At 46.6% G+C, this 24,022-nt stretch overlaps 1 protein-coding gene across 1 annotated transcript in view; it reads left to right on the plus strand.

Moving 5' to 3' along the window:
* Positions 1–24,022, plus strand: part of clcn3 (chloride channel 3) — a 170,014-nt gene that overhangs the window by 102,422 nt on the left and 43,570 nt on the right. The window contains 6 exon segments of the mRNA XM_084312301.1: positions 15,884–16,090; positions 18,519–18,599; positions 21,697–21,949; positions 23,695–23,831; positions 23,833–23,883; positions 23,886–23,990. Coding sequence (XP_084168427.1) covers positions 15,884–16,090; positions 18,519–18,599; positions 21,697–21,949; positions 23,695–23,831; positions 23,833–23,883; positions 23,886–23,990 — 834 coding nt within the window.

The following is a 24,022-nucleotide window of genomic DNA, read 5'->3' on the forward strand; positions in this document are numbered from 1 at the left end:
GCTACGGATGAGGCACTGGGTCTTATGTACACTACTATACAATGCTATACTATACAGTCTACAGTTATACTATGTGTCCTTATGCTAGCTTGCTATCCATCTGTTTACTATACAAGAACCACTCCCGTTCTTGATTTTAAAGTGACCTTTCATTGTGTAAAGTGACCAATGACCATGAGTGTGAGCGTGTGCAGCATGTGTGTGTGTGTGTGTGTGTTCATGCTAAAGTGACTGCTAGTGTGTGAGCGTATACAGTGTGTGTGTTGTGTGTGTGCTCATGTGTGCTTGTGTGTGGAGAGTTCAGTGTTCAAGACTCTTATGGCCTGGGGGAAGAAGCTGAGCCGAAGTCTCTCTGTCCTAGTTGCTGGTGTTCACAGGCGTTTGCCTGACCGCAGCAGCTTGAACAGGCTGTTGTTGGGGTGGTGAGGGTCTTTCATTATACTGCAGGCTCTGGATTTGCACCTCTTGTTATATAAGACCTACAGGGGTGGTCCTGGGTTTGATTCCCACTTGGAGACCAGGTTGCTGGGTTGCCAGGTACCCAGGTGGGGTTGTCAGGTACCCAGGTGGGGTATCTGGGAACACGGACACGTGGTTCAGGGACGGTGGTTTTGCCAGTTGAAGGGCCTCGCTACAATGAATGAATGAATGAAAACTTTATTTAACAGATTGCAGAATGGGTACAATACAGCACGGCTCAATACACACAATTGTTAAGGGGATGCAGACCAGAGAAAAACGTTTGTCTTGTTTACATCAGGGTCCCCCATTTTCAATTCATAGTGACATTTATGACATACACAACATACATGACATCATGACATTTATGGCATAGGAACATACATGACATACAGGTATATAGTACTGTTACATTTGTGACATATACGATATGCAAATATACAGTACTGTTACCCATAGATCCTAACAGAGAATATATACATATGATGGGGAGGAGACTGTACATTAGGAGGGGGTGGGTGGGTGGGAGACAAAATATACATACTACAGCACTTTTTGCTGACCAGGCACAAGTAGGAGTTGTAGAAGGATATTCTAATCCAACCGAATGGAAATGGAGACCTGGGAGATCTTGTTAACAGATTTATTGGATTCACAAAGTTGTGGAGACACTTCAGTCTGCAGAGTGAAAGTTCTGATGAGTCTCTTCTTATAGTTGGATCAAAACAAAACCATCACATGATCTGAACCCCGTCAGAAGGAACATTACACAATAGTAATATCACAAGACAAGAGATTACTCAATAATAATCCCCTCCCACTTCTTCCCACATCTCCTTGGTCTCCTAGATGACCTTACATGTTAAAAGGCTCCTTCCAGAACACTATCTGAAACAGAATATTATGAAATATGATACGTCAACCTAAATGTGTAACATTAAAGACAGTATAATCATTCTTCACACATTTCCAAATCAAATCAAATTTATTTGTAAGGCCCGACAACACACGTTAATGTCCCCATGGGCCGGACACGTCTTCTTTAAACAAGTCAAGAAGAAACATAACAATAAGTCAAGAACAAAACAAGAACACCATAAGGTCCAACAAATTTAAAATAAATGAATGAATGCAAACACTCCCAGACATACCCCACGCGAAGGTAAGAAAAAAACGCACTAAAACCTAACTGTAACTGAGGGGTACAATTCCCTGACTGTATTGTTAAGTATGGTATTATTAAACCACTACCTCTTGTACTTTAACTTCTGGCCATCCAGTACATGATATAAATATGATGAACACTTTCCCACATGATGAAACGAAGTCCACACAAATGTACAAATCGAATATTTAATATAGCAAAAGGTATATACAACGTTCACTTGTTTACACTTATGATTTGAAATGCACTTGTATGGCAAATGAGTATTCGTAGGTAAATCAACATTGAATGTCCAATCTCTGGTTACGCAGGGAGTAAGTATACAACCCGGTTCTTTAGGAAACTATAGCGATGGTACTTAAATGATTATAGCTGGATACACTAAAGGGGGGGGGGGGGTCCCGCTGGTTGTAAGACAGTAGGAGGGGGGGGTTAGAGAAGCCGCTGGCGGTATCCCATCTGGCCGACGATGTCTTGGGAGAATTCAAAGTCTTGAACACGGTGCCCACAGAACCTCGGTCCGCAGACGAATACAGCTGGACCCTCTGGTGGACGGTAGCTGCCGGTCCACAACGGAGAGACGTGAGGCGACCTCACTGGTGTAGAGCGCCGTCTCACCTTGCTCCTCTCCGGGGGGTAGTTCCAACACTCTGCAGTGTTGGCCGTTATCCATGGAATAATCAAAGCACCCAAAGCATAATCCAAGCCGTGGAAGGCTCGCCGTCGTCCGGGTAGAGTAATCCAATATACAGGTCCAGTCGCCCTGGCCCGGAGCTCCTCGGATGCAAGCACCACTAGTGGTCTGCCCAGCCTGGTTAAGACTCCAGATAACGTCAGGAACGATGGGGGTACTGATAACTTTATAACTCTAACCGAACGATGCACCATACATAAATAGACTATTATTAGCTTAATAGAATACGTCCAACTCGACGGTATAGTGCCAAACTATGACAATTCAACTATTAATCCACACGATATCTCAATGCCTATTCTGAGGCCAAGTAGGCCTTACTGCACCACACGTGCGTCGTGGGTGAGGCTTCGCGTCTGTTACTCGGTTGGAGGGTAAAGAACTGGACTAAAAGAAAGTTCTACTTTACTTGCGCCATATATATATGCGCTGTGAACAAATAGTACCATTCGTATTTCGCCAGACGTATTCCTACGCGGAACCGGGCTTGCCACGACATGTTGGGCGGCACGATTGAACTTGAACCTAGGGGTATGGCTGCTGGCGCCAGGTTCTCGTCCAATGGTAGAATGAAACTATTATGGGCTGTTTAGTAGACTAAAGGGATATTCAGTGCATATTGTACAAGGAATATACAGGGGATATCAAACGATATACAAATACTATTTAAATATATATATATAAATAAATATATATATTCGGTTTAATCTGATCCTTCACAGCCGCCCCCTAATTAGTCCCACCTAATTAGCTAAGCAGAGACAGATTAACCGCACTGTCTACCACTCAAGGTCCGCTGTAAGGGTCAGTCAACTCACAAAGTCATGGGGTCATGGTCATCATCGATAGTGTCTGGGAGTCGGGGCAGTTCTATTAGCCTCGCCACGGGTCGTGTGTAAGTGCGCCCTTGGACGAGTACTTCAGCTGCTCGGACCTTGCCATCGGCACCGGTGATCACTTTGCTTACGCGGCCAGCCGGCCACATAGCTCTGGGTAGTGACTGGTCGATAATCATGACGACTGTTCCTTCTGTCAAATTGTCTCTCTCTTTTACCCACTTCTGGCGGGTCTGTAGAGACGGTAGGTAGTGGAGTAGGAAGCTGCTCCAAAACTTGTCAGCTAGTACTTGACTGTACCTCCACATTCTTCGGCCGTTCGCTTCTTCAGGCCTGTACATTGTCTGGGGTAGCGCGGGGTCCAGCCGCCCCATTAAGAGTGTGTTGGGGGTGACTGGGTCGACATCTGCTACATCACTGGAGACGTAACCGAGGGGCTTTGAGTTCAGTACTCCCTCGATCTCCGTGAGGACTGTCATTAGGACTTCCTCTGCCACAGTCTGGGCCCCAAGCACGGCGTACAGGGCTGTCTTTATAGAACGTACTTCTCGTTCCCAGGTTCCACCGAAGTGGGGTGCGTTCGGGGGATTAAACTGGAAGTCAATCTGGGATGGAGCGAGGTGGGTCTTAAGTTCTGGGCCCATAGCTTGGAAGCTCTCTCTCAGCTCTCTTTCTCCGCCTTTGAAGTTTGTCCCGTGATCAGACAACAATGTAGACGGTTTTCCTTTCCGTGATGTGAATCTTCGGAAGGCCATAAGGAATGAGTCTGTGCTCATGGTCGGAAGGAGCTCGATATGTATCGCTCTGGTGGTCATGCATTTGAATACAATACCCCACCGCTTCTCGGTTCCTCTTCCTCTCTTTATATACCACGGGCCAAAACAGTCCATGCCTGTGGAGTGGAATGGCTTGTCGCCGAGTCGGAGGCGACAGGGAGGTATGTCAGCCATCCGTGTTATGCTGGGCTGCGCGCGCCACTTTCGGCAGTCTAGACAGGTTCGCTGGAAGCGTCGCACCGCTTCTCGTCCTTGAAGTATCCAATAGCGACGTCTGATCTCCGCGAAGACTCTCTCTGCTCCTGCGTGGTGTACATCCTCGTCGTATTTCTTTATGATCAGCTCTGTGACCTTGTGTCGGCTGTTCAAGACTATCGGGTACTTAATGTCATTCGGTAGATCGGGGGCTCTCCGCAGGCGACCACCCACTCTGATGAGATTATGGGCGTCACTCTCGGGTGCCAGGTGGAGCAGTCTGCTGTCTGATGGGACGGGCTTTCCTCCCTGTAGACAGTCTAGCTCATCGGGGAACGAGTCTCTCTGGGCTCGTTGTAGTAGAAGAAGTTCTGCTTCTTCGTAGTCAGCTGCTGACATGTCAGTGGTGGACTGAATCTCTGGGTGGTGCCACAGGAATGTCCTCTGCTGCGCACTCTAGGGTAATGCAGTCATCTATGTTGGGGTCTGTGGAGGCGACTGTGCTCAGTCCACAGAACATAGGTTTCTTGTTCTCGGCCTCCTCGTTACTTGCTTCCCGTGGGGTGGGCGTAGGCCACTCTCCTTCCGGGAGCTTGAGGAATTCTGGTCCGTCACTGTAGATGTTGCGACGGGTGAGGTCATCCAGAGACATTCCCCGGGTGATGACGTCAGCTGGGTTGTGTTTGGTGTCCACATACCGCCAGCTCGCTGCTTCTGTTAACTCTTGAATCTCGGTGACTCTGACTCCCACGAAGACTTTGTATCTGCATGAATCAGACTTGATCCATGTGAGTACTGTCGTGGAATCTGACCACAAGATTGTTCTGTGCACCGGAATGGTGAGTTCACGTTGGATTAACGTGGCTAGATGCGCTCCTGCTAGGGCTGCGCAGAGCTCTAGACGCGGGATAGATTGTTGCTTTCGTGGGGCTATTCTTGAGCGGGCCAGGATGAAAGCAGTGTGTATCTTTCCTCCCTTCTCTTGGGCACACAAGTAGGCCACCGATCCATAGGCTACTTCGGAGGCGTCGCTGAAGACGTGTAGATCAATCTTGCATGTCTCTGGCCTCACTGTGGATGGGAAGTAGCTGCGGCGTATGTTGACGCCTGGGAGTGAGCGGAGTTCCGTCTCCCACTCTCTCCATGTTGAGGCAAGGTGTGCAGGTATTGGGTCGTCCCAGCCCTGGTCCTTGTCCCATAGTGCTCGTACAATCATCTTTGCCCTGGTGGTGTAAGGTAGAATACATCCCAACGGGTCATATTGTCTGGCGAGTGTTCTGTACACACTCCGTCTGGTGGTCGGTATCGCCGTCGACCTTCCCTGCTCTGGAGTCAAGGGTTTGTGTCTATAGTGGAGCGAGTCTGTTTTGAAGCGCCAGACTAGTCCTAGTGTCATTTCTTGGGCTTCTCCTGGGATGGTCGCCATCCAGGTCTCGCTGCTGGCAGCCTTGTCCGCGGGGGAGAGGCTGCGCAATACGTGCGGGTCACTGCTGGCCCACTGCCTGAGATCAAAGCCGCCTTTGATCAGGGAGGCGCGTAGCTTGATTAGGAGAGCCTCGGCTTCTTCTTGAGTCGAAACGCTTTGTAAACAGTTGTCCACGTAGAAACTGTTCTTCACACTGTGTCGGACCTCTTCATCTGCTGTTGGGTCCTCTGCGACGTGTTTCTGTAGTGCAAATGTAGCACAGCACGGGCTGCATGTGGTTCCGAAGGGGAGTACTTCCCACTGGTAGATGGTTGGGTTCTCATCTCCGATCCTCTCTCTCCATAGGAACCGCAGCAGGGGCTTGTCCTCCTCTACTAGTCTCACCTGCAGGAACATCCCTTTGATATCCCCGCTGATAGCCACCTTGTCCTGGCGGAAGCGCAGTAGCACGCCTAGTAGGGAGGGGCCGAGTGTGGGGCCGGGCAAGAGCTCTTTATTCAGATTTTGGGATCCGATCTGGTAGCTGCAGTTAAACACAATGCGATCCTTGCCGTTGTGGTGGACCTTGTGATGCGGCACGTACCATGATTCGGTCGTCTGATCGGCCTCTTTAATGTCAATCTTTGTCACGTGTCCCGCTGTGATTAGCTTCTCAATCTCAGCGCGGTACACACGCTCTTGAGCGGGGTCTTTGGCTAGGCGCCGCTCCGTGTTCAATAGATAGCGCTCCGTGGCGTCTTTCTTTGCGTGAAAGGTGGGCATTCCCTCTCGCCTCAGGAGTGGAGTTGCGTATCTCATCACTCCGCCGACTGTGACTCTCTTTGTCCCCTGCTCGAGTAGGTTGATGGCGTAAATGTCTTCTTTAGAACGAATATCTTTCTTTTCGTTCTTAAAGGGCATTGTCTCTAGTGTCCATAGCCTCTCGACATGCTGCAGGAGAGTGGTGTCTTCTTCTGTCGTTCTGGAGTGGAGGCAGCTAGTGGCTGCTGTTCGGTTGAGAGATTTAGCGAGGGGGCCTTGTAGGGTCCACCCTAGGCGGGTCTCGACTGCTGCAGGACAGCCTCGGGGTCCTGTATGGACCCGGTCAATCGGGACTATGAGTTCTGCATGGTCGGAGCCTATCAGCAGGGTCGGGGTAGCGCCGTCTATGAGCGGGATAGGTAGTTGTCGCAGGTGCACATATTTATCCATCAACTTGGCGATAGGGTAGGTGTACTGCGATAGTCCTATTTCTTGGCTGGTGAAAGCATTTGTAATCTTATACCGTCGCTCTGGCTGCCCGTTTGCTGCGATAGTGAAGGAGACATTCTCGCCCTTTATCGTCTTTAAATCTCTTCTTATTGTCCGAATCGTCATTTCGTTCTTGCTCCCCCGCAGTCCCAGCTGGGCCGCAGCGGACGCGAGCAGAAGGGTCTTCTCTGACCCGTCATCAAGGACGGCGTAAGTGTCCATGACTTTATCTTGGTAGCTCAATGTCACACGGACTACCTTTAAGAGCACTTGGGCGCCGCTGCTGCTGGCGGGGTCAATGTACATGACACTTGCCTTGGTGCCGCTCGATGGTGCAGGTGGAGGCCGTCTTCTGTTACTGTCGTGTAGTATATCTAGATGGGCTCCATCGCACCGACTGCACCTTTTCTTTAGGCGGCATTCGGCTGCCATGTGTGGTCGCGCACATCGGTAACAGCGCCTGTTGGACTTTATCCATTGACTCACTTCTTCTGCATTCATCTTTGTGAACAGGTCACATTGTGACAGCCAGTGTTCTTTCTCACAGTAGGGACACACTATCTTCCACTTCTCTTTTCTCGAGGGGGTACTGTGGCTCTTACTGCTCGGTACTGACTCTGATTGGTGCATGACAGTCACCGATCTTCTTCCATCATTTATTCTCCTGGGTCCCTCTCTGGAGCTTGGTGTGCTCCGCCCGAATGTATCCAGTCGTAAGCTGCTGACTTCTCTCGCCAGGAAGTCGGCTAGATCAAGGAGGGATGGTTCGGGGCCGTTGGGATCCCGGTAGTCTCTCTGCCGCCTAGAGCGCTCTTGATTTGCGGGTGGCAGCTTCTCCAAAATCCTCTCGAGGTTAGAGTTGGCGTATAGCTCATGCATGCCCTTTTCCCGTTGCGCTCCCAGCATCCCTACCAGGGACTGCACTTTGATTGACAGGTCGTCTAATGAGCGATTGTCTGTTGCTGGGGGTAGGCGATCAATATGCCTTATCTCTTGGATTACGTAATCCCATATACGTCCATATCTCTGGTCCAGCGCGGCTAGGGCCGCTGTGTATGGGGTCGAAGAGGTAGCATAGGCCAGCGCTATATTGTGCGCTCGCGGTACTTTCAGGTGCTTCAGTAATATTGCATACTTGTGGCGTTCATCAGCGACATCCACCATCATTGTCTCTAAGCACATCCGGAGCTCCGTGTACTGTGCTCGACTCTCATAGGCGAAGTCTGGAAACGACGGCGTGGCAATGTATGACGCCGTGGATGGCTCATACATCGGCGAGCGTTGGGGGAGAGACCTCCTAGGCGAGTCCCCTCTTGCGCCTTTCTGTGGGCTGGTACCGACAGGGTACCATGGCCCGCTGGTCCAGGTGCTATTCCTCGGGGCTGGTCGTGCGTCGTGCTCACCCGTGAATAGAGTCGGGGGTCTGTAGCGCAGCGCCGCGGGGGTATAGCCTGGGCTGTACTGGACCTCCTGGTCCGGTGGAGTACTGTGCTGTCGTCGGGTTTGGTTCTCCTCCTCTCCCTCTTCTTCCTCTATCAGGTCTTCCAGATCCTGTAATCGTTTATTTAGCTTCTCCGCAGTGTATGCCGCTCCTTCCTTGTAGCTGGGTCTCGCTTGGACCGGTCTGGGAAGGGGGTCTGCGGGGGGTATAGGCTCGGTCTGTTGGTCAAGTTCAGGGTCGCTTGCTCGGTGAGGAGACGCTGCCCTTGACTGTTGTCTCGACGAGTTCCTTGAACCCCTGGCGGAGGGAGAGGGTGTTGCCTTGCGGATCAGCTGCTCCATTAGCTGCGCTTGTAACTTGTCGCGCTCGACTTCGCACTTGGTGAGATCTGCTTCTCTTTGGGCACCGGCAGCGGCGCGCTGGGCGTCGGCCCGGTCTCTTGCCATATTCTCTTCCGTCTGAAGGCGTCTCATCTCCAGGCGTGTGCGCTCTTCTTCGCTCCGTTGCTGCGCTTGGAGGCGTTCTCTTTCAATAGTAAAATGTTCGCGCTCGCTAAGCGTCTGTGCTTGAAGTTGATCGCGTTCGGTAGAGGCTGTCAGGCTGACGAGGAACGCCTGTTGTAGCATCCTCTCCGCTTCGCTGGGGGAAGGCGGTTGTGGAGGTGAGCCGCTCCTGGGTGAGCCGCTCCTGGGTGTACTCGTTGGGGAGTCCTGGAGCTCTATTTCCTCGGCGCTCTCCTCCTCTTCTTCCGTGCAGAGTTCTCTCTCTGTAGGGTTGTCTTCCTCCCGGGGCTGGTCGGGGACTACTTCTTCGGTAGTGGCGGGGGGTAAAGGCATGTCAGCTCCCTCCTGGTCCCCACCGTGAGCTTGGTCAGTTACATTAGGACCTACTAGGGCCTCTGTGGTCGGGGAAACCTGCTCGTTAAGGTCAGACATAATTTTACTTTCTACTTTTACCGCGTCTACCGTTTGTCGAAGGCTAGGTAGTTGACTGACAGTGTAATCCTCTAAGTACTGAGGTGTCTGTCGTCTGCGCCGCGGGCGTTCTAGGTTAGGAGGACCGTTTCGTGGAGTGTTCATCATAGGCCATTTTAATATTAATAACACTATATTAATATTACACTAGTTACCATCCGGCTCGAAGGACCAATTGTAACTGAGGGGTACAATTCCCTGACTGTATTGTTAAGTATGGTATTATTAAACCACTACCTCTTGTACTTTAACTTCTGGCCATCCAGTACATGATATAAATATGATGAACACTTTCCCACCTGATGAAACGAAGTCCACACAAATGTACAAATCGAATATTTAATATAGCAAAAGGTATATACAACGTTCACTTGTTTACACTTATGATTTGAAATGCACTTGTATGGCAAATGAGTATTCGTAGGTAAATCAACATTGAATGTCCAATCTCTGGTTACGCAGGGAGTAAGTATACAACCCGGTTCTTTAGGAAACTATAGCGATGGTACTTAAATGATTATAGCTGGATACACTAAAGGGGGGGGGGGGTCCCGCTGGTTGTAAGACAGTAGGAGGGGGGGGTTAGAGAAGCCGCTTGCGGTATCCCATCTGGCCGACGATTTCTTGGGAGAATTCAAAGTCTTGAACACGGTGCCCACAGAACCTCGGTCCGCAGACGAATACAGCTGGACCCTCTGGTGGACGGTAGCTGCCGGTCCACAACGGAGAGACGTGAGGCGACCTCACTGGTGTAGAGCGCCGTCTCACCTTGCTCCTCTCCGGGGGGTAGTTCCAACACTCCGCAGTGTTGGCCGTTATCCATGGAATAATCAAAGCACCCAAAGCATAATCCAAGCCGTGGAAGGCTCGCCGTCGTCCGGGTAGAGTAATCCAATATACAGGTCCAGTCGCCCTGGCCCGGAGCTCCTCGGATGCAAGCACCACTAGTGGTCTGCCCAGCCTGGTTAAGACTCCAGATAACGTCAGGAACGATGGGGGTACTGATAACTTTATAACTCTAACCGAACGATGCACCATACATAAATAGACTATTATTAGCTTAATAGAATACGTCCAACTCGACGGTATAGTGCCAAACTATGACAATTCAACTATTAATCCACACGATATCTCAATGCCTATTCTGAGGCCAAGTAGGCCTTACTGCACCACACGTGCGTCGTGGGTGAGGCTTCGCGTCTGTTACTCGGTTGGAGGGTAAAGAACTGGACTAAAAGAAAGTTCTACTTTACTTGCGCCATATATATATGCGCTGTGAACAAATAGTACCATTCGTATTTCGCCAGACGTATTCATACGCGGAACCGGGCTTGCCACGACATGTTGGGCGGCACGATTGAACTTGAACCTAGGGGTATGGCTGCTGGCGCCAGGTTCTCGTCCAATGGTAGAATGAAACTATTATGGGCTGTTTAGTAGACTAAAGGGATATTCAGTGCATATTGTACAAGGAATATACAGGGGATATCAAACGATATACAAATACTATGTAAATATATATATATAAATAAATATATATATTCGGTTTAATCTGATCCTTCACAACACTAACAATAGGAAAAAATTCACCACAGGCAATGTGGAGGAGAGAAACCTTAGAAGGGCCATTCAAGGGGGGATCTCCCTTCTTAGATCTTGGTGATAGTAGTGTTGCAGACTGACAGTTGGTAAGCATGCACTCATGTGTGTGGTGAAACACAGATGAGTGCATGCAATAGCAACTGAACATTTTGAAAAATTAAAGATAGAGCTGATAGCGATAGCAACTAGGGATGTCCGATATTATCGGCCTACCGATATTATTGGCCGATATTGGCATTAAAATGTGATATCGGAAAGTATCTGTTCATTTTTATTTTTTTTTTACATTTTTATAACCTTTATTTACCCAGGCAAGCAAGTAAGAACAAATTCTGATTTTATTTATTGTCAAAAGTATGCATAATGTTAGGGTTAGTTAATTACCTGAAATTATTCCATTTTTTGGGGCGGGAAACCCTGCGCATATATCGGTATCTGTTGATATCGGTTAATATCGGTATCGGAAATTAAGAGTTGGACAATATCGGTATCGGTAAAAAAGCCAATATCGAGCATCCCTAATAGCAACTGAACATTTTGAAAGATTAAAGATAGAGCTGATAGTGGATCTATTTGAGGCACAGGGGCGGTGCAAAGAGGGTCGTAAAATACAGAGTATTTTATTTTGAGTACTCGCCTGTACAGAATACCAGAATGAGTACGTGGCTTGATATTGAGTATTTCACTATAGCCTGTTGAAATCAAGTACTACAAGTATTTTTAGCCTGGTACCGGGGTTTGATATCGCTGGTACCGGGGTTTGATATCGCTGGTACCGGGGGGTCTGTATCGCTGGTACCGGGGGTCTGTATCGCTGGTACCGGGGTTTGATATCGCTGGTACCGGGGTTTGATATCGCTGGTACCGGGGGTCTGTATCGCTGGTACCGGGGGTCTGTATCGCTGGTACCGGGGGTCTGTATCGCTGGTACCGGGGGTCTGTATCGGAGCACCTTCAGTACAAGCCAAACGTCCAACAGCAGTAGATGATGTGATTTCAGGTACTGCCACAGTGTGTCCTCTGGCCATCTCAGACCCACTCCTATCCTCTCTCAGACCCACTCCTATCCTCTCTCAGACCCACTCCTATCCTCTCTCAGACCCACTCCTATCCTCTCTCAGACCCACTCCTATCCTCTCTCAGACCCACTCCTATCCTCTCTCAGACCCACTCCTATCCTCTCTCAGACCCACTCCTATCCTCTCTCAGACCCACTCCTATCCTCTCTCAGACCCACTCCTATCCTCTCTCAGACCCACTCCTATCCTCTCTCAGACCCACTCCTATCCTCTCTCAGACCCACTCCTATCCTCTCTCAGACCCACTCCTATCCTCTCTCAGACACATTCCTATCCTCTATTATTTAATTTCTTTCGATTATATCTTTGTAATCGAGTTACTCAAGGAATAGTTTCAGCTCTACTGAGGATTGCTAGTTCTGGATTGACAGAACCTTCTATGCACACGCTGCCTGTTAACAGAACCTTCTATGCACTCGCCTGTGTTAACAGAACCTTCTATGCACTCGCCTGTTAACAGAACCTTCTATGCACACGCTGCCTGTTAACAGAACCTTCTATGCACTCGCCTGTGTTAACAGAACCTTCTATGCACTCGCCTGTTAACAGAACCTTCTATGCACACGCTGCCTGTTAAAGGATAACTCCAACATTTTGGGAAATTAGCTTATTTAACATCTTCCCTGGAGTTAGACAAGAAGATACATACCTTTTTTGTCTCTGTGCGTGCATTTAGCTTTGGGAACAGACGCTCCGTTAGCATAGCTTAGCTTCATCACTGGAAGTGAGGCAGGACAGTACCCTGACGTTCCCTACAGGTTTGTTGATATTCTCATTCCTTCAAAGGATCTGAACCGATTGAAGTTTATGGATACCATGACTTAAAATCCTCTTACCTTGACGATTAAAAGCCTCCCCAATTTAAAAAACAGTAATCCAATGGCTGGTATTGATAATATACTACTAACTACTAACTATTGGACGCTCGGAGCTAACCGGAGCTAATGCAGAACAGGATGTGTAAAGCAAATATAATGACTTCCTTTCTGGGGTTTTCAAAATAAAATTGCGACGTTTATAGCAGCGGAAAACGTTTATTTTGTACATTATCTAACGTTAACACGAACCTAAACTAACTTTAGGTTAGTTGTAACGTTAGTTTAGGTTCGTGTTGGGTCACAAGTTACTTTTCACTTGGCTGGATCTGCATCTTAAACAGATCCCTGGCTGCAGGTCGAGATAAAAAAGCCCATTTTCATTTAACCTGTTCCACCCGACGGGGTCGGTACCGACCCCAAAATGGCATCTGGTCATAAATCAATATTTTTCAGAGTGTTGCAAAAAAAATTGCGATTTTAAAATCAAACTTATTCAAGTATTAACATCACTAACATGTCACAAAAGCATTTAGAATGTATATTATCATCAATACGTTTGTTTAGCAATAGGTTAAAAGTGACATTAGATAGTTTTAACTTCTCGATTTGCTGAAGTCTATTGCAAGACGGCGACCATTTTGGAAATGTTGAACCATGGGAATTGTAGTTTTTTTTTCAGCCTTTTGTCGAGGGCATGCATAGCTGTGGATCAGCGTTGGAATTTTTCCGAACTACACTTCCTGGCATTTTCTATGGGGGTTAAAAGTTCAGCGTTCTGAATGAATTATATCAATAACTGTTATTATTCAGGATAATAAGCCACAAAAGGTAACGTTTTTCACAAATATTGAAACGCACTTAGTTTCTCCTCCCTATTGTTAGCATGTAGCAACAATTAGATCTGAAATTAGTTTCAAAATGGTTGCACTGTGGTGAAAATAAAAAGGTACAGTAAATTACAGTATATATATATATATCCACGCCTGGTGATACTAAATCCAAATTGAACTCGGGCATTTGAAAGATAATATATGTATATATATATAAATGTGCGAATTGGCTATAATAAGGTAATTTATAAGCATCATTCTATATTCTATAATAATATTTCAAATTGCATTGGTCCGGATGGGAGAATTCAGTACTGTATCTACAGAACCTTCGGTTTAATCATCTTCCCTTTATTAATTTCCTTCAATTTCTTTTTTACACATGATTTCAAGAGGGTACTGAGTGAGATCAGTGGCAGTTTAAGTTTGGTCATTATTATCATGGTGTTATTCACTGTCAAAGATGCAAAGAAAAATCATAATTCATATTCTCCTTTGTTTCATCACAATTTAAGCAAGCCTAGTAATGGACACAATATTTCTGACACTGTGAATACATTCCCTGAGGTCCATAGATGTCCCTAGATACCAAGAATATGCAAATGGACCTTGTAGAAGTGGAGCAATATTCCATTTACCTAGGTATATATTTTAGGCGAAAATATTCCACGGGTGGAACAGGTTCATTTAAGTTAATGTTCTTATCCAACTAGTGAGTTGGCTGAACTGTAAATACTCCTCTCTCTGTCTGTCTCTCTGTCTCTCTCTCTCTGTCTCCTCTGCCTCTCTCTCTGTCTCAGCTTTCTCTCTCTCTCACTCACTCTCTCTCTCACATTCTCTCTCTCTCACACGCTCTTTCTCTCTCACACTCTGTCTCTCTCTGCTCTCTGTCTCACACTCTCTGCCTCTCTCACTCTCTCTCTCTCTCTCTCTCTCACACTCTCTCCCTCCCTCTCCGTCTATTCCTTCCTTATTTTTCTCCTCTCCCTTCCTCCCTCCCTCAGTCTCTTCTGTCTCTCTTCCCTCTCTGTCTCTTTTAGTTCTTTCTCTCTCCTCTCTCTCTGTTTCTTTCCTCTCTCTCTCTCTCTCTCTCTCTCTCTCTCTCTCTCTCTCTCTCTCTCTCTCTCTCTCTCCTCTCCCCCTGTCTCTCTCTCACACTCTTTCTCTCACACTCTTTCTCTCACTCTTTCTCTCACTCTCTCTCCCTGTCTCTCTCACACGCTCTGTCTCTCTCTCCCTCTCTCACACTCTTTCTCTCTATCACACACTCTCACTCTCCCTCCCTCCCCATCTCTATTCCTTCCTTATTTTTCTCTCAGTCTCTCCTCTCTCTCCCTCAGTCTATTCTTTCTCTTCTCTCGCTCCCTGTCTCTCTTCCCTCTCTATCTGTCTCTTTTCTTTCTCTCTCTCTTCTCCCTCTCTGTGTTTCTTTCCTCTATCTCTCCCTCTCTCTCTCTCTCTCTCTGTTTCTTTCCTTTATCTCTCCCTCTCCCTCTGTGTCTCTCTCTCAGTTATCATTCTTGATGGCAGTCCAGACAGAGTGGATGAGAGGTACCGTAGCTTAGCGTTGCAGTGCAGTTTAGCCAGATATTGATGTGTTCTATCCGTCTATCTGTCTTAACAAATTGTAGACGCTGGTGTTTCCAATGCAGACCAAACGTAAATGGTTTTAGTCGCTGTTTGGGAACATTTTCTGTTCATGCTTCAGATGATCATGCAGGTTTGTGGGGCTTGACGGGTGGTTGAACCCCCGTCGGACTGTGAAGAAGACATGTTGAGGTGAATCCTCTGAGACTTTGCAGTATTGCTTTTCGTTGCCTTGACAACAAGAAAGAGAAAGGGGCGGTTGTGGAGATTTTGGGATGACTGGTGAATTTTAGCCAAGCTTGACTCTTTTACCCTTCTCTGTTTCACAGTTATTATACACATATCTGACAATTTGATATACTACACACACACACACATGCACACAAATATACATGTACAGTTCTCCCAAATCCAGATTTATTTTTTAATGTATTTTGTACTTGATCTAAACTCGCGTGTAAACATGGCTCATAGTTACATGATGGCATCAACAAATCTAAACGCATACACAAATGTTAAAAGAAATGACTAATAAACAGTTAAAAAATATAAATACAGTAGTAGCACCATCGTTTAATAACAGAATCAAGCTAAACAACTACAGGTGGACACTGCAGTGGACATCCAAGAGAGACGAGGGAACTCGATTGCAAGTTGCAAGCGATTCCATGATTAGTTTGTTCATTCTAATTCTGACCCATTTCATTTCATAAACTTTAGAATATCCACAGAACCACAAAGTTACAACACAACCTCCCTCCACCTCCCCAGATCAAGACCATCCTCAGTGGTTTCATCATCCGCGGCTACTTGGGGAAGTGGACCCTGTTGATAAAGACCATCACCCTGGTGCTGGCGGTGGCGTCGGGCCTCAGCCTGGGGAAGGAGGGACCTCTGGTCCACGTGGCCTGTTGCTGTGGCAACATCTTCTCCTACCTGTTCCCCAAGTACAGCAAGAACGAGGCCAAGAAGCGAGAGGTGAGAGACCATACCATGCCATCAGCATACTAGTCACGATACCATGTCATCAGCATACTAGTCACGATACCATGCCATCAGCATACTAGAGTCACGATACTATATCAGCATACTAGAGTCATGATACCATGTCATCAGCATACTAGAGTCACGATACCATGCCATCAGCATACTAGAGTCACGATACCATGTCATCAGCATACTAGTCACGATACCATGCCATCAGCATACTAGTCACGATACCATGTCATCAGCATACTAGTCACGATACCATGTCATCAGCATACTAGTCACGATACCATGTCATCAGCATACTAGTCACGATACCATGTCATCAGCATACTAGTCACGATACCATGCCATCAGCATACTAGTCACGATACCATGTCATCAGCATACTAGTCACGATACCATGTCATCAGCATACTAGTCACGATACCATGTCATCAGCATACTAGTCACGATACTATGTCATCAGCATACTAGTCACGATACTATATCAGCATACTAGAGTCATGATACCATATCATCAGCATACTAGAGTCACGATACCATGCCATCAGCATACTAGAGTCACGATACCATGCCATCAGCATACTAGTCACGATACCATGTCATCAGCATACTAGTCACGATACCATGTCATCAGCATACTAGTCACGATACCATGCCATCAGCATACTAGTCACGATACCATGCCATCAGCATACTAGAGTCACGATACCATGCCATCAGCATACTAGTCACGATACCATGCCATCAGCATACTAGAGTCACGATACCATGTCATCAGCATACTAGTCACGATACCATGCCATCAGCATACTAGAGTCACGATACCATGCCATCAGCATACTAGAGTCACGATACCATGCCATCAGCATACTAGTCACGATACCATGTCATCAGCATACTAGTCACGATACCATGCCATCAGCATACTAGAGTCACGATACCATGTCATCAGCATACTAGAGTCACGATACCATGTCATCAGCATACTAGTCACGATACCATGTCATCAGCATACTAGTCACGATACCATGTCATCAGCATACTAGAGTCACGATACCATGTCATCAGCATACTAGAGTCACGATACCATGTCATCAGCATACTAGAGTCACGATACCATGCCATCAGCATACTAGTCACGATACCATGTCATCAGCATACTAGTCACGATACCATGCCATCAGCATACTAGAGTCACGATACCATGTCATCAGCATACTAGAGTCACGATACCATGTCATCAGCATACTAGTCACGATACTATATCAGCATACTAGTCATGATACCTTATCATCACCATACTAGTCATGATACTATATCAGCATACTAGAGTCATGATACCTTATCATCACCATACTAGTCATGATACCATATCATCAGCATACTAGAGTCATGATACATAATAATACACGATACATAATAAACATAATCATGCAATTTATTTTGTGTGGCGTGTTAATAACTAAATGTTCTGAATAAATAACGGTGTTGAAATTGAAAAGTTTTGATTTTTTTTTTACAACTGAAATAAAGAAATGCGTAATTTATTACCAAGAGAGTCAAGTACCAAAAAAAGGTACCGTTATGGGTTTGAATATGAACGGTATTCAACCCTAGAAATGATGACCTACCACCACTGCACTGCTACAAAACCACACTGGAGGAAGCACTGGGTAGCAAGCTAGACATTAGGCTTCGTTCAAGTTTCATGTTTCTTTAATAGTTGTCATACAGAAGTACAGAATACTTTCATACAAAATGCTTCTTACTGTTACGCTCCAGAGACTGTGCAAGACAAGATAGTATCAAATAACAACATAGTATAGCATGTAATTTAGAAGTAGAAAATGAGGTCACAGTGTTCAGTATAGACATATGTACAATGTTGGCTTCGTTTCGTGAGGTCTACAGTAACGGCAGAGTGAGGTGTAGTAATTGTAGGGTAAAGTTTCAAGTTTCTTTAATAGTTGTCATACAGAAGTACAGAATACTTTTATACAAAATGCTTCTTACTGTTACGCTCCAGAGACTGTGCAAGACAAGATAAGTATGAAATAAAATAACATAGTATAGCATGTGAATTAGAAGTAAAAAAATTAGGTCACAGTGTTCAGTATAGACATATGTACAATGTTCGGTCAACAAAAGTGCTCACTGCCCACACGGCTTATTAGCTTTAAGCTTTCGTTTTGTTAAATCAAAGCCTGTTGCTTCCTTTCTTCTGGCATGAAGCTAAATACATACCTCACACAGAAACTCACAACATGAATCTGAAAGATATCTGATAGAAACTTGTTTGACTGTAAAGGACATTCTATGACAGAAATGTTCTCTTATCACAATCTATTTTGGTGTCGGTGTGCTTGTGGTTGTCGTGTATGACCTGTGAGGTGCGTTTGTTTTGTCTACTCAGGTCCTGTCTGCTGCGTCGGCAGCTGGGGTGTCCGTGGCGTTTGGAGCCCCCATAGGAGGAGTGTTGTTCAGCTTGGAGGAGGTATGTGTCACATGACCTGGGAATAAACCTAGTGTCTCTATGTTTCAATAGCTGATCTGTGCAGGTTAGTGCTGTCATTGACCCGTTGGTAAACTCACTATATTGCTGGTAAACTCACTCTACCGCTGGTAAACTCACTATATTGCTGGTAAACTCACTCACTCTACCGTTGGTAAACTCACTCTACCGTTGGTAAACTCACTCTACCGTTGGTAAACTCACTATATTGCTGGTAAACTCACTCTCTCTACCGCTGGTAAACTCACTCTACCGCTGGTAAACTCACTATATTGCTGGTAAACTCACTCTACCGCTGGTAAACTCACTCTACCGCTGGTAAACTCACTATATTGCTGGTAAACTCACTCACTCTACCGTTGGTAAACTCACTCTACCGCTGGTAAACTCTCTCTACCGCTGGTAAACTCTCTCTACCGCTGGTAAACTCACTCTACCGCTGGTAAACTCACTATATTGCTGGTAAACTCACTCTACCGCTGGTAAACTCACTATATTGCTGGTAAACTCACTCACTCTACCGTTGGTAAACTCACTCTACCGTTGGTAAACTCACTCTACCGTTGGTAAACTCACTATATTGCTGGTAAACTCACTCTCTCTACCGCTGGTAAACTCACTCTACCGCTGGTAAACTCACTATATTGCTGGTAAACTCACTCTACCGCTGGTAAACTCACTATATTGCTGGTAAACTCACTCTACCGCTGGTAAACTCACTATATTGCTGGTAAACTCACTCACTCTACCGTTGGTAAACTCACTCTACCGCTGGTAAACTCTCTCTACCGCTGGTAAACTCTCTCTACCGCTGGTAAACTCACTCTACCGCTGGTAAACTCACTATATTGCTGGTAAACTCACTCACTCTACCGTTGGTAAACTCACTCTACCGCTGGTAAACTCTCTCTACCGCTGGTAAACTCTCTCTACCGCTGGTAAACTATCTCTACCGCTGGTAAACTCTCTCTACCGCTGGTAAACTCACTCTACCGCTGGTAAACTCACTCTACCGCTGGTAAACTCACTCTACCGCTGGTAAACTCTCTCTACCGCTGGTAAACTCACTCTACCGCTGGTAAACTCACTCTACCGCTGGTAAACTTTCTCTACCGCTGGTAAACTCACTCTACCGCTGGTAAACTCTCTCTACCGCTGGTAAACTTTCTCTACCGCTGGTAAACTTTCTCTACCGCTGGTAAACTCACTCTACCGCTGGTAAACTCTACCGCTGGTAAACTCACTCTACCGCTGGTAAACTCTCTCTACCGCTGGTAAACTCACTCTACCGCTGGTAAACTCTCTCTACCGCTGGTAAACTCTCTCTACCGCTGGTAAACTCACTCTACCGCTGGTAAACTTTCTCTACCGCTGGTAAACTCTCTCTACCGCTGGTAAACTCTCTCTACCGCTGGTAAACTCACTCTACCGCTGGTAAACTTTCTCTACCGCTGGTAAACTCACTCTACCGCTGGTAAACTCACTCTACCGCTGGTAAACTCTCTCTACCGCTGGTAAACTCTCTCTACCGCTGGTAAACTCTCTCTACCGCTGGTAAACTTTCTCTACCGCTGGTAAACTCACTCTACCGCTGGTAAACTCTCTCTACCGCTGGTAAACTCTCTCTACCGCTGGTAAACTCACTCTACCGCTGGTAAACTCTCTCTACCGCTGGTAAACTCTCTCTACCGCTGGTAAACTCACTCTACCGCTGGTAAACTCTCTCTACCGCTGGTAAACTCACTCTACCGCTGGTAAACTCACTCTACCGCTGGTAAACTTTCTCTACCGCTGGTAAACTCACTCTACCGCTGGTAAACTCTCTCTACCGCTGGTAAACTCTCTCTACCGCTGGTAAACTCTCTCTACCGCTGGTAAACTATCTCTACCGCTGGTAAACTCACTCTACCGCTGGTAAACTCTCTCTACCGCTGGTAAACTATCTCTACTGCTGGTAAACTCACTCTACCGCTGGTAAACTCACTCTACCGCTGGTAAACTCACTCTACCGCTGGTAAACTCTCTCTACCACTGGTAAACTCACTCTACCGCTGGTAAACTTTCTCTACCGCTGGTAAACTCTCTCTACCGCTGGTAAACTCACTCTACCGCTGGTAAACTCTCTCTACCGCTGGTAAACTCACTCTACCGCTGGTAAACTCTCTCTACCGCTGGTAAACTCTCTCTACCGCTGGTAAACTCACTCTACCGCTGGTAAACTCTCTCTACCGCTGGTAAACTCTCTCTACCGCTGGTAAACTTTCTCTACCGCTGGTAAACTTTCTCTACCGCTGGTAAACTCACTCTACCGCTGGTAAACTATCTCTACCGCTGGTAAACTCTCTCTACCGCTGGTAAACTCACTCTACCGCTGGTAAACTCTCTCTACCGCTGGTAAACTATCTCTACCGCTGGTAAACTCTCTCTACCGCTGGTAAACTCACTCTACCGCTGGTAAACTATCTCTACCGCTGGTAAACTCTCTCTACCGCTGGTAAACTTTCTCTACCGCTGGTAAACTCACTCTACCGCTGGTAAACTTTCTCTACCGCTGGTAAACTCTCTCTACCGCTGGTAAACTCACTCTACCGCTGGTAAACTCTCTCTACCGCTGGTAAACTCTCTCTACCGCTGGTAAACTCTCTCTACCGCTGGTAAACTCACTCTACCGCTGGTAAACTCTCTCTACCGCTGGTAAACTCTCTCTACCGCTGGTAAACTTTCTCTACCGCTGGTAAACTTTCTCTACCGCTGGTAAACTCACTCTACCGCTGGTAAACTATCTCTACCGCTGGTAAACTCTCTCTACCGCTGGTAAACTCACTCTACCGCTGGTAAACTCTCTCTACCGCTGGTAAACTCACTCTACCGCTGGTAAACTCTCTCTACCGCTGGTAAACTCACTCTACCGCTGGTAAACTATCTCTACCGCTGGTAAACTCTCTCTACCGCTGGTAAACTTTCTCTACCGCTGGTAAACTCACTCTACCGCTGGTAAACTCTCTCTACCGCTGGTAAACTCTCTCTACCGCTGGTAAACTCACTCTACCGCTGGTAAACTCTCTCTACCGTCCTCCAGGTGAGCTACTACTTCCCCCTCAAGACGCTGTGGCGCTCGTTCTTCGCCGCCCTGGTGGCGGCCTTCGTCCTGCGCTCCATCAACCCCTTCGGCAACAGCCGGCTGGTGCTGTTCTACGTGGAGTACCACACGCCCTGGTACCTGTTCGAGCTCATCCCCTTCATCCTGCTGGGCGTGTTCGGGGGACTCTGGGGGGCCTTCTTCATACGGGCCAACATTGCATGGTGCCGGCGGCGCAAGAACACCCGGATGGGTAAGTAATAATAATAACTTTATTTGTATAGCACCTTTCATACAAAAATTGCAGCTCAAAGTGCTTCACAACAGAAAAAAGATGGGCACAAAATGAGCACATAAATTGCAAACATATAAAATCACAGTTTTTAGGATATAAAATCCCAACAGGCATTTTTTATATATACTGCTGGTAAACTCACTCTACCACTGTAAACTCACTCACTCACTCTACCGCTGTTTATGGTTTGATTCCGTTTAAAAAATAGACTATAATAAAAATAGTAAGATAGAATAGACAGAGTAAAATAGTGCAATAATGCAGTGCAATAAAATAGTAGAATAGACATAAAATGAGCGCATAAAGTGCAGAGCACACAAAATCACAGTTTTTTACAGTGCAATAAAATATTTCTGGGTTACTGTTTAACAGTTTAAAGTCGTCTTTACTGTCTTTAAGTGCCGTGGATTGGTCAGGATAAGAACAAACTGTGTGTTGATAGTCAATGAGGCATGGATACAATGGATATACACACATTATGGATATAAACAGTATATAGACATGGTGTAGTGAAGCTCTTGGTGGTTAGGAGATGTAGTCAACGACACGGGGTGTCTAGTCAGGACACGGGAGGCAGGAACGGGCTTTGAGGAGTTTTATTATCAACCATCAGACGGAAGGCCATTGCTACTTCTATTTCCCATTAACACGGTGGGAGTGTGTGTGTGTGTGTTCTAAATGGGGAGGAAACAAAGACATCGGCGTTACTAATACTTATTAATCAGTCTGTTATATACTATACAATATACTGTCGCTACAAGTAACATAAACCTCATGAGTGGAACTAACAATGGGGATAAGCAGTGCTTTTCCTATACTAGTCACAGGGGTAAACAGTGCTAAACAGGTACTAAATACTACAATCAACAATATAGGTTATACTCAATAGGCTAGATTGTCACTATAAGCATACTGGTAAATTGCTTACTATAGGCCTTAACTATATAAGTCACCAACAATAAAGCGTCCTCATTATACACATATGTAGCACTTACTTGTGATCAGGGACGCACACACAGCCTCAGGGGAACCAACTAAGCCCACTGTAATATATAGATGCTGACTATCGACTGACATGTCTGGGCATGTCTGAGAGGCATCCAGCTGCAGACCAGCGCCCCACTGTCTTAAGCGTCCAGCTGCAGAACAGCACCCCACAGTTTTATGTCTGCCCAGTCCTTGGGCCTTTTGTACACATGGGGTATAGGAGAAGCAACAGTCGTGATTGGAGGATCTAGAAAAGAGGGCGGGGCTTGTGATGGGTCAATTGTCCCTCTATACTGTGGATATAAACCGTATATAGACATGGGTTATTGGCTTTGCGGTAATTGACCTATCTCAAACCCCCGACTTCTTTTCGTGTTCCTCCAATCACGACCGTTGCTTCCCTCGGACAAACATCAACAGTTGTGGTATTAACAGAACCTGTTAATAAACAGGTTTGTCGGCCAAAAACGTAATATGTCGGTTTTGGGTACAGAATGTGTTAAATGCCCTTTTTTTTTAATGAAAAATTGTGTTTGGAAAAGTACTTGAAAGTCCTTGAATTTAGTTTTGCAATGTCTGTGGGAAGAACCCTGTGTAATGTACATGTACTTTATACGTGACAAATAAAAGCAAACTTGAAACGTATTCCATAGAGTGGCAACCCGTAGACGGCAGTGCTTTTGACCAGACGGGTCCCTCCCTCTCTGTGTCTCCAGGCAAGTACCCCGTCCTGGAGGTGATCCTGGTGGCCGCCATCACGGCGGTGGTGGCCTTCCCCAACCCGTACACGCGGCAGAACACCAGCGAGCTGATCAAGGAGCTGTTCACGGACTGTGGCCCGCTGGCGTCCTCCCCAGCTCTGCCAGTACCGCAGCCAGATGAACGGCAGCAGGGCCTTCACCGACGAGCGCCCAACCGGCCGGCGGGGCCCGGCGTCTACGCCGCCATGTGGCAGCTCTGCCTGGCGCTCATCTTCAAGATCATCATGACCATCTTTACCTTTGGTCTCAAGGTGGGCGGGGTATACTGTAACTAGTATCAGGA

This window comes from Notolepis coatsorum (genome assembly GCF_963971535.1).
Source record: "Notolepis coatsorum genome assembly, chromosome: 4".
Taxonomy (NCBI): Eukaryota; Metazoa; Chordata; class Actinopteri; order Aulopiformes; family Paralepididae; genus Notolepis; species Notolepis coatsorum.